At 42.5% G+C, this 12901-nt stretch overlaps 1 protein-coding gene across 4 annotated transcripts in view; it reads left to right on the top strand.

The window, feature by feature from the left end:
- Positions 1 to 12901, top strand: part of CYB5R4 (cytochrome b5 reductase 4) — a 415380-nt gene that overhangs the window by 148487 nt on the left and 253992 nt on the right. For all 4 annotated transcript variants that reach the window (XM_073589653.1, XM_073589651.1, XM_073589652.1 and 1 more), the window contains exon 6: positions 7509 to 7566. In XM_073589653.1, coding sequence (XP_073445754.1) covers positions 7509 to 7566 — 58 coding nt within the window. The remainder of the gene's footprint in view (positions 1 to 7508; positions 7567 to 12901) is intronic.

Here is a 12901-nt window from a genome sequence, read left to right as displayed (position 1 = left end):
TTTAACTTAATACTTTGTTGCACCACCTTTTGCTGCGATTACAGCTGCAAGTCGCTTGGGGTATGTCTATCAGTTTTGTACATCAAGAGACTGAAATTCTTGCCCATTCTTCCTTGGCAAACAGCTCGAGCTCAATGGGGTTTGAGGGAGATCGTTTGTGAACAGCAGTTTTCAGCTCTTTCCACAGATTCTCGATTGGATTCCAGTCTGGACTTTGACTTGGCCATTGTAACACCTGGATACGTTTATTTGTGAACCATTCCATTGTAGATTTTGCTTTATGTTTGGGATCATTGTCTTGTTGGAAGACAAATCACCGTCCCAGTCTAAGGTCTTTTGCAGACTCTAACAGGTTTTCTTCAAGAATGGTCCTGTATTTGGCTCCATCCATCTTCCCATCAATTTTAACCATCTTCCCTGTCCCTCCTGAAGAAAAGCAGGCCCAAACCATGATGCTGCCACCACCATGTTTGACAGTGGGGATGATGTGTTCAGAGTAATGACCTGTGTTGCCTTTACACCAAACGTATTGTTTGGAATTGTTGCCAAAAAGTTTGGTTTCATCTGACAAGAGCACCTTCTTCCACATGTTTGGTGTGTCTCCCAGGTGGCTTGTTGCAAACTTTAAACAACACTTTTTATGGATATCTTTGAGAAATGACTTTCTTCTTTCCACTCTACTATGAAGGCTAGATTTGTGCAGTGTACAACTGATTGTTGTCCTATGTTCCACCTCAGCTGTAGATCTCTGCAGTTTATCCAGAGTGATCATGGGCCTCTTGGCTTCATCTCTGATCAGTCTTCTCCTTGTTTGAGATGAAAGTATAGAGGGAAGGCCAGGTCTTGCTAGATTTGCAGTGGTATGATACTCCTTCCATTTCAATATGATCACTTGCACAGTGCTCCTTGGGATGTTTAAAGTTTTGGAAATCATTTTGTATCCAAATCCGGCTTTAAACTTCTCCACAACACTATCACGGACCTGCCTGTTGTGTTCCTTGGTCTTCATGATGCTCTCTGTGCTTCAAACAGAACCCTGAGACTATCACAGAGCAGGTGCATTTATACGGACACTTGATTACACACAGGTGGATAATTTTGATCAACTTCACAGTTGTTGGTATTATTATCTTCATTTAATTTGTCTTAAATGAAAAAACACAAAAAGAATTGTCCTAAAGCCAAATTGGATATAATTCCACACCAAACATAAAAAAGAGGGTGGACAAAAGTATTGGCACTGTTCAAAAAATCATGTGATGCTTCTCTAATTTGTGTAATTAACAGCGCCTGTAACTTACCTGTGGCACCTAACAGGTGTTGGCAATAACTAAATCACACTTGCAGCCAGTTGACATGGATTAAAGTTGACTCAACCTCTGTCCTGTGTCCTTGTGTGTACCACATTGAGCATGGAGAAAAGAAAGAAGACCAAAGAACTGTCTGAGGACTTGAGAAGCCAAATTGTGAGGAAGCATGAGCAATCTCAAGGCTACAAGTCCATCTCCAAAGACCTGAATGTTCCTGTGTCTACCGTGCGCAGTGTCATCAAGAAGTTTAAAGCCCATGGCACTGTGGCTAACCTCCCTAGATGTGGACGCAAAAGAAAAATTGACAAGAGATTTCAATGCAAGATTGTGCGGATGTTGGATAAAGAACCTCGACTAACATCCAAACAAGTTCAAGCTGCCCTGCAGTTCGAGGGTACAACAGTGTCAACCCGTACTATCCGTCGACGTCTGAATGAAAAGGGACTGTATGGTAGGAGACCCAGGAAGACCCCACTTCTTACCCTGACATAAAAAAGCCAGGCTGGAGTTTGCCAAAACTTACCTGAAAAAGCCTAAAACGTTTTGGAAGAAGGTTCTCTGGTCAGATGAGACAAAAGTAGAGCTTTTTGGGCAAAGGCATCAGCATAGAGTTTACAGGAGAAAAAAAAAAGAGGCATTCAAAGAAAAGAACACTGTCCCTACAGTCAAACATGGCGGAGGTTCCCTGATGTTTTGGGGTTGCTTTGCTGCCTCTGGCACTGGACTGCTTGACCGTGTGCATGGCATTATGAAGTCAGAAGACTACCAACAAATTTTGCAGCATAATGTAGGGCCCAGTGTGAGAAAGCTGGGTCTCCCTCAGAGGTCTTGGGTCTTCCAGCAGGACAATGACCCAAAACACACTTCAAAAAGCACTAGAAAATGGTTTGAGAGAAAGCACTGGAGACTTCTAAGGTGGCCAGCAATGAGTCCATACCTCAATCCCATAGAACACCTGTTGATAGATCTAAAAATGGCAGTTTGGAGAAGGCACCCTTCTAATATCAGGGACCTGGAGCAGTTTGCCAAAGAAGAATGGTCTAAAATTCCAGCAGAGCATTGTAAGAAACTCATTGATGGTTACCGGAAGCGGTTGGTCGCAGTTATTTTGGCTAAAGGTTGTGCAACCAAGTATTAGGCTGAGGGTGCCAATACTTTTGTCTGACCCATTTTTAGAGTTTTGTGTGAAATGATCAATGTTTTGCTTTTTGCTTCATTCTCTTTTGTGTTTTTTCATTTAAGACAAATTAAATGAAGATAATAATACCAAAGAATTTGTGTTTGCAATCATTTTCAGGAAGAAACTGAGTATTATCTGACAGAATTGCAGCGGTGTCAATACCTTTGACCACAACTGTGTGTGTGTGTGTGTGTGTGTGTGTGTGTATGTATGTGTATATATATATATATATATATATATATATATATATATATATATAATATACACACACACATGTGCTTCTCACAAAATTTGAATATCGTCAAAAACTTAATTTATTTCAGCTCTTCAATACAAAAAGTTAAACTTGTATATTATATGGAGTCATTGCAAACAGAGTGATCTATTTCTAGTGTTTATTTCTGTTAATGTTGATGATTATTGCTTATGGCCAATGAAAATCCAAGTCATTATCTCAGTAAATTAGAATAATTAACAAAAAAACACCTGCAAAGGCTTCCTAAGCATTTATTAAGGTCCCTTAGTCTGTTTCAATAGGCTCCACAATCATGGGGAAGACTAAGACTGCTGACTTGACAGATGTCCAGAAGGCAGTCACTGACACACTCCACAAGGAGGGTAAGCCACAAAAGCTCATTGCTAAGGAAGCTGGCTGTTCACATAGTGCTGTATCCAAGCATATTAATAGAAAGTTGAGTGGAAGGAAAATGTGTGAGAGAAAAAGGTGCACAAGCAATCAGGATAACCTCAGCCTTGAAAGGATTGTTAAGAAAAGGCCATTCAAAAATTTATTTGGGGGAGATTCACAAGGAGTGGACTGCTACTGGAGTTATTGTTTCAAGAGCCAACACACACACAGACTTATCTAGGACATGGGCTACAAGTGTCGCATTCCTTGTGTCAAGCCACTCATGACCAATAGACAGTGCAAGAAGCGTCTTACGTGGGCCAAGGAGGAAAAGAACTGGACTATTGCTCAGTGGTCCAAGGTGTTGTTTTCAGATGAAAGTATATTTTGCATTTCATTTGGAGATCGAGGTCCCAGAGTCTGGAAGAAGAGTGGAGAGGCACACAATCCAAGCTGCTTGAGGTCTAGTGTGAAGTTTCCACAGTCAGTGATGGTTTGGGGAGCCATGTCATCTGCTGGTATAGGTCCACTGTGTTATATCAAGACCAAAGTCAGCGCAGCCATCTACCAGGAATTTTTTGAGCACTTCATACTTCTCTCTGCCGACAACTTTTTGGAAATGAAAATTTCATTCTCCAGCCGGACTTTGCACCTGTCCACACTGCCAAAAGTACCAATACCTCGTTTAAAATCAACAGTATCAATGTGCTTGATTGGCTAGCAAGCTCACCTGACCTTAACCCCATCTATGGAGTATTGTCAAGAGGAAGATGAGAGACACCAGACCCAACAATGTACACGAGCTGAAGGCTGCTATCAAAGCAACCTGGGCTTCCATAACACCTCAGCAGTTCCACAGGCTGATCGCCTCCATGCCACGCCGCATTGATGCAGTAATTGATGCAAAAGGAGCATTTATCAAACATACATTTCAGTAGGCCAACATTTTGGATTTTAAATTCATTTTTCAAGCTGGTGTTATAAAGTATTCTAATTTACTGAGATAATGACTTTGGGGTTTTCATTGGCTGTTAGCCATAATCATCAACATTAACAGAAAGAAACACTTCAAATTGATTAATCTGTTTGTAATGACTTTATATAATATGATTTTCACTTTTTGTATTGAAGAACTGAAATAAATTAAGTTTTTAATGATATTCTAATTTTGTTAGAAGCTCCTGTATGTACAACAAAATGCTACAACCTTGTCAAGGTTTAGCAATTCTTTTGTATGTCTTCTGAAAATGCCTTTTGTACAGTTTATCCGATTTCCAGTGCATTGCAAAATAAGAATTTATAAAATCTGTTTGCGACGTGCTAATTGCTTTCAGGCTAGTTAATGGCACGTTGATTCCCCAGACTAGTCGTCTAATTCGCAATTTAATTACGCCATTTGAATTTGGGAGCACAGATTGTATTTGATTTAAATTTCAGTTACAAGTAGCATGGAAATCCCTGATTTTTTTTTTATTCCTTAGTTACAGACCTGAGGGGGCGGGGGGAGTTGGTTTTTTGTGATAAATTGAAGTTCTATTTTGGGACCATTTGGGGTAAATAATTTTTTTTCATTGTCTTTAACCCCTTTATGTCATGTGACATGCTATCCCGTCCATGTGCCCTGGGACTTAATTCCCAGGGACGGGATAGTACGTCACGGCAATCAGCGGCGCTTATCACAGCTGACACCCTGGCACAATGTGTCAGGGGCGGTCACGGACCGCCCCCGACACGTTAACCCCTTGCACACTGCGATCAAACACGATCACGGTGTACCGGGGGTTAAAGTGAAGCATCGGCAGGGAAGGGGGCTCCCTTCGTGCTTCCCTGAGCCCCCCACAGCAGCGCAATGTGCAGCGCTGCTGCTGGGGGGCTCCATCCCTGCAGGTCCCCGAATCCAAGATGGCGACGGGGACCTTCGGGGGCCTGCAGGGAGCTGGTTTCCTCAGTGCCTGCAAAGCACAGGCATGAGGAAAGCCTGTGCAGTGCCTGTGACAGATCGCTGATCTGTCACAGTGATCTGTGATGTGACAGATGTAATAAAGTTAAAAAAAAGTGTAAAAATAATTTTAAAAAAATTACTAAATAAATGTAAAAAAAAAATATTCCCTAATAAATTCATTTTTTGGAAGTAAAAAAAACAAAACAATAAAAGTACACATATTTGGTATCTCCGCGTCCGTAACGACCCGCCCTATAAGACTGTCCCACTAGTGAACCCCTTAAAAAATAAAAATAAAAAACTAAGCAAAAAATGATTTATTATCATACCGCCAAACAAAAAGTGCAATAACGCGCGATCAAAAAGACGCATATAAATATCCATGGTACCGCTGAAAACGTCATCTTGTCCCGCAAAAAAACGAGCCACCATACAGCATCATCAGCAAAAAAATACAAAAGTTATAGCTCGCAGAATAAAGCGATGCAAAAATAATTTTTTATATAAAATTGTTTTCATTGCATAAAAGCGCCAAAACATAAAAAAAGACCTAAATGAGGTATCGCTGTAACCGTACTGACCCGTAGAATAAAAGGGCTTTATCAATTTTACCGCAGGCGGAACGGTGTAAACGCACCCCCCAAAAGAAATTCATGAAACGCTGGTTTTTGTGCCCATACAGTAGTTTTCTCCCACATATGGGGTATCAGCGTACTCTGGACAAATTGCATAACAACTCTTGGGGTCCAATTTCTGGTACCCTTGGGAAAATAAAAAAAGTTGGTGACTAAAATATCATGTTTGTGGAAAAAATACGATTTTTTTATTTTCACGCCCTGGCGTTATAAACTTCTGTGAAGCACGGGGGGTTCAAAGTGCTCACCACACAGCTAGAGAAGTTCCTTGGGGGGTCTAGTTTCCAAAATGGTGTCATTTGTTGCGGGTTTTCACTGTTTTGGTACATCAAGGGCTTTCCAAACGCGATATGGTGTATTAGCTCAATTCCAGCCAAAAACGTCAAATGGCGCTGCTTCCCTTCCGAGCTCTGCCATGTACCCAAATAGTGGTTTACCCCCCACATGTGGGGTATCAGCATACTCAGGACAAATTGCACAATAATTTTTAGGGTCCTGTTACCCTTGGAAAAATAAGAATTGAGGGTGAAAAGATCATTTTTGTGGAAAAAATATGATTTTTTAATTGTACGGCTGTACGTTATAAACGTCTGTGAAGCCCTTGGGGGTTCAAAGTTCTCACCACACATCTAGATAAGTTCCTTGGGGGGTCTAGTTTCCAAAATGGTGTCATTTGTGGGGGGTTTCCACTGTTTTGGTACATCAGGGGTTTTCCAATCGCGACATGGTGTCCGATGTCAATTCCAGCCAAAAAAGTCAAATGGCGCTGCTTCCCTTCTGAGCTCTGCCATGCGCCCAAATAGTCGTTTACACCCACATATGGGGTATCAGCGTACTCAGGACAAATTGCACAATAACTTTTAGGGTCCTGTTACCCTTAGAAAAATAAAAATTGGATTGTCAGAATCACCAGGATCCATGGAAGCTTTTCAGAGTTATTACCTCATAAAGGGACATTGGTCAGAATTGTAAAAGTTGGCCCGGTCATGAGCGTGCAAACCACCCTTGGGGGTTAAGGGGCTAAAGATTAGTTCAAATTTATCCTATGCTCTATGCTGAACATGTACATTGGGGTTTACATCTAAATCTGTGAAAAATGGGATATAGACCGGACCCGTAATAGAACCATTCTCTATAATGAGGCAGGCATAATCAATTTGGCCTCAATCTGACCTCTGTTCCTATCTTGCTGATCTTTTTAGAAGTGCAAAAAAGTGTGGTCTAATGGGCTTTTACACATGCCTAAAAAGACTGGACTCTGTATTACCTCTGTTCCGGCTGTGTCAAAAGTGACTCAATTTTCCTCATTATAGTGAATAGTTCCATCAGAAGTTTCCTTTGAATCCTGTTGGTTGAGATATAGACGTGAACTCATACGTAAGTGCTCTCTATAGAGCATACAATTAATGTGAATTCAGCCTTATTCAGATTTTGGGATGCAGAATGAACAAATATAGGCCATTTTAGGAATTATGGCACACAGTGAGCAAGACCGTTCCCTGCCTCTCACAACCAACTGGATGCCGTGGTCTCTATTGACTGCGGCACCTGTAGGGTTAAGCGGCCAGAGATGGTACCTGCACCAGCCCTGGCTGTTCCTGCAGGATCTCCGCTTTCAGGCAAGCTGATCTCCTATGGTGTTTGTACTGGGCACAGGTCTTGTTCAAGGACGATCATCTGGACGCACTGCAATATCCATTTGCAGGAACCCTTTCCCAAATAGAACATACCAGTATTTCCAGCGTCGATTAGAGAATAACCAACTTTTGAAGGTTGTGTCTCCTCTTTCATTCATTTTTCTATTCTTCTGCAGATATGACTGGTTCCAAACAGATTCTACAGTGACTATAGTTATTTATACTAAACAAAAGGTAAGAAAGTAGAACAACAAGCTGCTATGTCCAAATTTTACTATAGGATGTCATTTACTGGACCTTTTAGTCTATGCACAAATGCAGGGAAGTAATTAACTACTACTCTTGATTTTAGTCTGTTGTTTTATTTGACTTTTTAAAATACATTTTTGTGTAAAGAAGGAGAGTTGTACTATTTTGGTGATATGATGTGTGTGTGCTATTTTTCTCTATTTTCCTCTTTGCACATTCTGTCAAGTGGATGGAGAATAGTTGCTGTAATTTTTCCAATAGACAGCACACACTGAGAGGAGGTGATCATGTTCACCTATCTCTTAGTAGCACACCTTTAGAATCTACAGAATGGATAATACTATACAGCAGTACTAAGCAGTATGGCTGTGAATCCTGAGCTGGGATAGAACACTTAGTCCAGCCCAGTTGCTGTTACTGTTTCAGGTTCTAAAGCTTGTCAAAACATTAAATAATGTATCAGTTTTCTTCTTGCACTAAAAAATTGCTCCCTGAAAAATAGATACAGAGCAGGATGTAGACTGGCTGAATTTGTAGTCTTGCACTATAATAATGCTACGACTGTGTAGTGTCCACAGGGATATTACAGATGTTTCCAAATAATAAACTAATTTACCGTATGCTGTATCTTACAAAGCCAGCATTACTATGTTTAACAAATTTTCAATTGCTAAATAAACTGTTAAGGATTTGTTCACAAGATGTGTTTGCAATTCGTTTATATTTTCCTTAAAGTTTTGGAAAATCGTGGTAAAAGAAAAAAACATAAGGCAAACGCATCATGTGATCACGTCCTACATTTCTCTTCACTTTCTAAAAACTAATATTAGTGGATTGCCCATGTGTAATCCACGTCAGAAAGTGACTGTTTATGCGCAGGTGCCGCCAGCGCCGTCTTGGTGGAGTGAATTTTTTTTCATACAGTAAGCTGGCATTTGCAGCGCCTGCGCAGTAGCATCTATTGGATCGCCGATAGATGGTACTCCTCAGGCGCAGCCAGTGCTATTTTGAGAATGTTATAATTCTTTTAAATGAATAAACTTATATCACCAAATAAAATCATTAAATCTACATTACAGATGCGATCATGCCTGCCTGCTCTATGTGAATTTTTTTTTTCAAAAACATATTATATTCATTATGTAAACTAGGGGGCAGGTCAGTGAGGGATCAGTGACCTGTCAGCAGTCTGCATTATGAATACCTAATCAGAGCACCACATGAAGACCCCCCCCCACAGGTGGCCCCAGAGCATGAGCATATCATTAACTGAAAATAAAGATGAACTCCTTAACCACCGCCGATACGCCTTTTAACGGCGGTAGTTAAGGGTACTTAAACCACAGCACCGTGAATTGTGGAAAAAGTGTATAGTGTCCCACAGTGTCGGATTTTCTCCGGGGTCTCGCCTGCCCGGGGGTTGCCGAGACGCCAGAGAACATGATTTGGGTCGGTTTTTACCGACCCCGCTTTTTTTTTTTTTTTAAACCAGCTTTTTATTGATTTTCTTACATAAAATATACAAATTATAGAATAAAAAGGATAAGTATTAGCATACAAAAATATATCAAACGTCGTAATAGTTATCAAGGAATCTCAGTGCATTCACATAATCCTTCCAATTTGCCTTTTTCACCTCCTCCTCCTTATATATTCTTCCTTCCTGTTTTCCTTCTCCCATCCTTCAACAGTTTCTTATGTCTTAAATCCAAACTTACTTAACAACCCTATCCCTCCCCCCTTCCCTCCCACTCCCCATGCGACTCAGCCTCCAAACCTCTTCCTATAATTTCAGCTTACCTAGTGATCCTAACAAATCTTCCTTCATATACCATTCAGTAGATACAAATGTTAACATTATTTGCCTTATTTCTTCTCCTGAGCATATACCACTTATGAACTTTCTCCATTTACTGAAAAAAAATTGCTGTCGATCTTTCCTTGCTCCTCTCCACCACCACTTTCTCCAGCATGAGCGTTTTTTTCAGCTGGCTTATCACCTCTTCTCTCGAGGGAATTTCTCTCACCAGCCATTTCTGGAGAACTGCCCTTTTACTTATCATGACTATATCGTGGAAGAGAGATGGTATTGTACCCCCTCCTTTATCCCCTCCCTCCTGATGATGATAATGGAATAGCCAAGCAATTGGTTCCAGCTCCAAGTTTCTATTCCAGATTGTTCGAACCAATCCCTGAACTTGCTTCCAAAATCCCTCAATTTTTCCGCACTGCCAAATCCCATGGTATAAGTCCGTTCTTTCCGTATCACATTTCGGACATTTCACCAGTTTGTCTTGTTGTCTAATATTCAAAAAATTGAAACCATATATGGCCCTATGTATAAGTCTGTATTGAGTGTCTCTCCAAATTTCGTTCACTATCTTCTTCCGGGCAGCACGGTGGCTCAGTGAATAGCACTGCAGCCTTGCAGCGCTGGAGTCCTGTGTTCGAATCCCACCAAGGACAACATCTGCAAGGAGTTTGTATGTTCTCCCCGTGTTTGCGTGGGTTTCCTCCGGGTACTCCGGTTTCCTCCCACATTCCAAAGACATACTGATAGGGAATTTAGATTCTGAGCCCCATCGGGGACAGTGATGATAATGTGTGTAAACTGTAAAGCTCTGCGAAATATGTTAGCGCTATATAAAAATAAAGATTATTATTATTATTATTCCTCATCTCCATCCACCCTTTTAAGATTTTTTTTCTTCACCTTCTTGGTCTCCCAACTGCTTTGCCCATCCCTCTTAAATTTTCCCTGGTATGATGGGAACTAATGCTTCTCGCAAGTCCCTATAGAGACCCGAAATGGTAATCTCATGAATGTCCTTTAATAAAATCGTGTCCAAGTGGTTTACCTCATATTCATTGTTTACGTTGAGTAATTTCCTCATTATCCCTTACTTTATCTGTTCATATTGGAGAGTCTGGAATGGGCGCAAGTCATATTTCTCTCTTATTTCCCCACACGTCATCCATCTCCGCTCTCTATCATGCATCAAGTCCCTTAAAGTCCTTATCCCCTTCTCCCTCCACTCTCTAAACAGGTCATTTTCCCTCCCCTGTGGGAAATCTGGGCTTGCCCAGATGTTAATGAATTTTGAAATGTTCCATGCTAGCCCAAACTTTTTTCTAACCGCCTTCCAGGTCATTACTGTGTTCCTACATATCAATGAGTGTTTAATATTGGGTGGTAAATTTGGTATGGATGTATGTAATATTGATCTCAGGTCCCATGGCTTACAGAATTCGGCTTCTAAAGTCCAGTCAGAGTGTCTACTTGTTTGTCTAATCCAGTCAACTGCATGTCTCAAAATGCAAGCCAGGTTATAGCCTCTAATATTTGGTAGTTAGAACCCCCCCCTCTCTGTTGGCAGCATTAACTTATTAGCACTAATGCTCGGTCTCTTCCCCTTCCACAAAAAGTGAGAGAATGCCTTTGTCAATCTTTTTACATCTGTATGTTTGAGAAGTAATGAGATTGTCTGCATGGGGTATTTTTATCAGATGATTTCTTCCCAAAAGGGTCAGCGGAAGATTAGCCCATCCCTGCAGTTCTTTCTCTATACGTTCGATTAGTGGGGAATAATTTAAGGAATATAAAGCTTTTGGATCCCTCCCCACCAGCACTCCCAAGTACTTCATTGTGTTTCTGGCAATAGGAATGTCACATATTGAGCCTCTCTCTCCGCTCTTTTTTTCTCCCAAAAAGAGTATTTCACATTTATTTTTGTTAAGTCTGAATCCTGCCAGTTTCCCGAACCCCTCAATTTGTGCTATGACTTCACTCAGTTGTGTTTTGGGCCTACTCATAAACAGGACAATATCATCAGCAAACAATGCGGAACACAGTGCTCTGCCCCCCACCTTGATCCCCTTCAAACCATCGTCCACCATTCAAACGTCTAGTCAATGGTTCGATAGCTAAATTGAATAACAAAGGTGACATCGGGTAATCCTGCCTGGTTCCCTTTAACAAAGGAAACGTTCTAGATAAGAGTCCTGGGGTGTTCACCCTAGCTTGAGGATTCGCGTACAACACCTGCACAAAATTTCTAAAGGCGCCATGCCAACCCAGATGATTTAACACCTGTTCCAGCCATGACCACCTCACATTGTCAAATGCTTTTTCTCTCTCACCCATGACAGCACCACGGAGAGAGGGGGTCCGCCCATCAAAGACAGGAACCTACAGATAAAAAGGCGGCACCTCTCCTCCGCCCCCCAGTTGGGTTCCTGTCCTTGACGGGTGACCCGTGGAACCAGCAGCGGCAGCAGCTTACCCGGAAGAAGAGGAGTCCAGGGCCGTCCCGTTTGCAGTCCTGGCAGCGGGGAGGCCCCTGTCGCGACGGGGTCGGTATCTGAAGCCGCCACCGCTGTAGCTGAGGGGCTTACAGGGTGAGCGGGCGGGAGAGGACCGAGCCGCCGCTCCGGAAAGGAGAATGGGGCTGGGGAACGCCGGTATACGCGCGGGCAGCGCCATGGTACAGAGGTGTACCAAGATGGCGCTGCCCCGGAAATGAAGGGACGACTTCCGGGTCCCCGCGGTCGGCGCATGCGCATTGCGCGCTCCCCGGGGCACAGCGGTGCAGGCTGGGAGAAGGAGGTGACGTCACGGCCGGGAAATTCAAAAGGAGAACGCTGGAGCTGCTCCATGCAGGAAGCGTCCTGTGAGCATGGAGGACAGCGACCAGCACGAGGAGCAGCCAATGCAGCAGCCTAAACAGCAGCAGCACAGACAACACCACCATCGCCGGCAAAAGGAAAAGGACGGGTGCGAAGATCGGTCCAGTAGCCACTCCACGCAGCGGAGCAAATCGACTGCGAGGAGCAAGCCACCTTCCATGGATCAACCCGTGAGGGATTTGAATCCACCTCCCGAACCGGTACCTGCAACCGCGCATACGGGGTAAGTGATCTACGTGAATGTTCCCCACTGTAATAGACTTCTTTCCCTTATTAGGGAAAGGAAAAACAAAGAACAGGGAATGCCCCACCTGTAACAACCCGCTACCAGCTTCCTGGGATAAAATAATCTGCGACTCCTGCATACAGGAAGTTCTCTGTGATTAAACCCCGGATTACGCCTCAGATCTAAGAGCGCCGAAAATGATTTCCAGTTTGTCAAGGAGCGCTTCCGGCCTGATAGATCAGTCCAGGACATAATGTTCAGGGGACTGGGCCAAAAGAGACGCATAGTATTTCCATTAAATGAGAATGTACAGGGCCTGATAAAAAAAGAATGGGAGAGACCAGATAGGAAGAACTCCACGGTTCCCTCCCTTAAAAGAAAATACCCATTGACAAGGAGGCTTCCACG

The sequence above is a fragment of the Dendrobates tinctorius genome, unplaced genomic scaffold, assembly GCF_039654945.1.
Source record: "Dendrobates tinctorius isolate UK_male_01 unplaced genomic scaffold, ASM3965494v1 ptg000111l, whole genome shotgun sequence".
NCBI classification, from domain to species: domain Eukaryota; kingdom Metazoa; phylum Chordata; class Amphibia; order Anura; family Dendrobatidae; genus Dendrobates; species Dendrobates tinctorius.
Note: the sequence above shows the minus strand (reverse complement) of the source record. Positions and strands in the feature narration are given on the sequence as shown.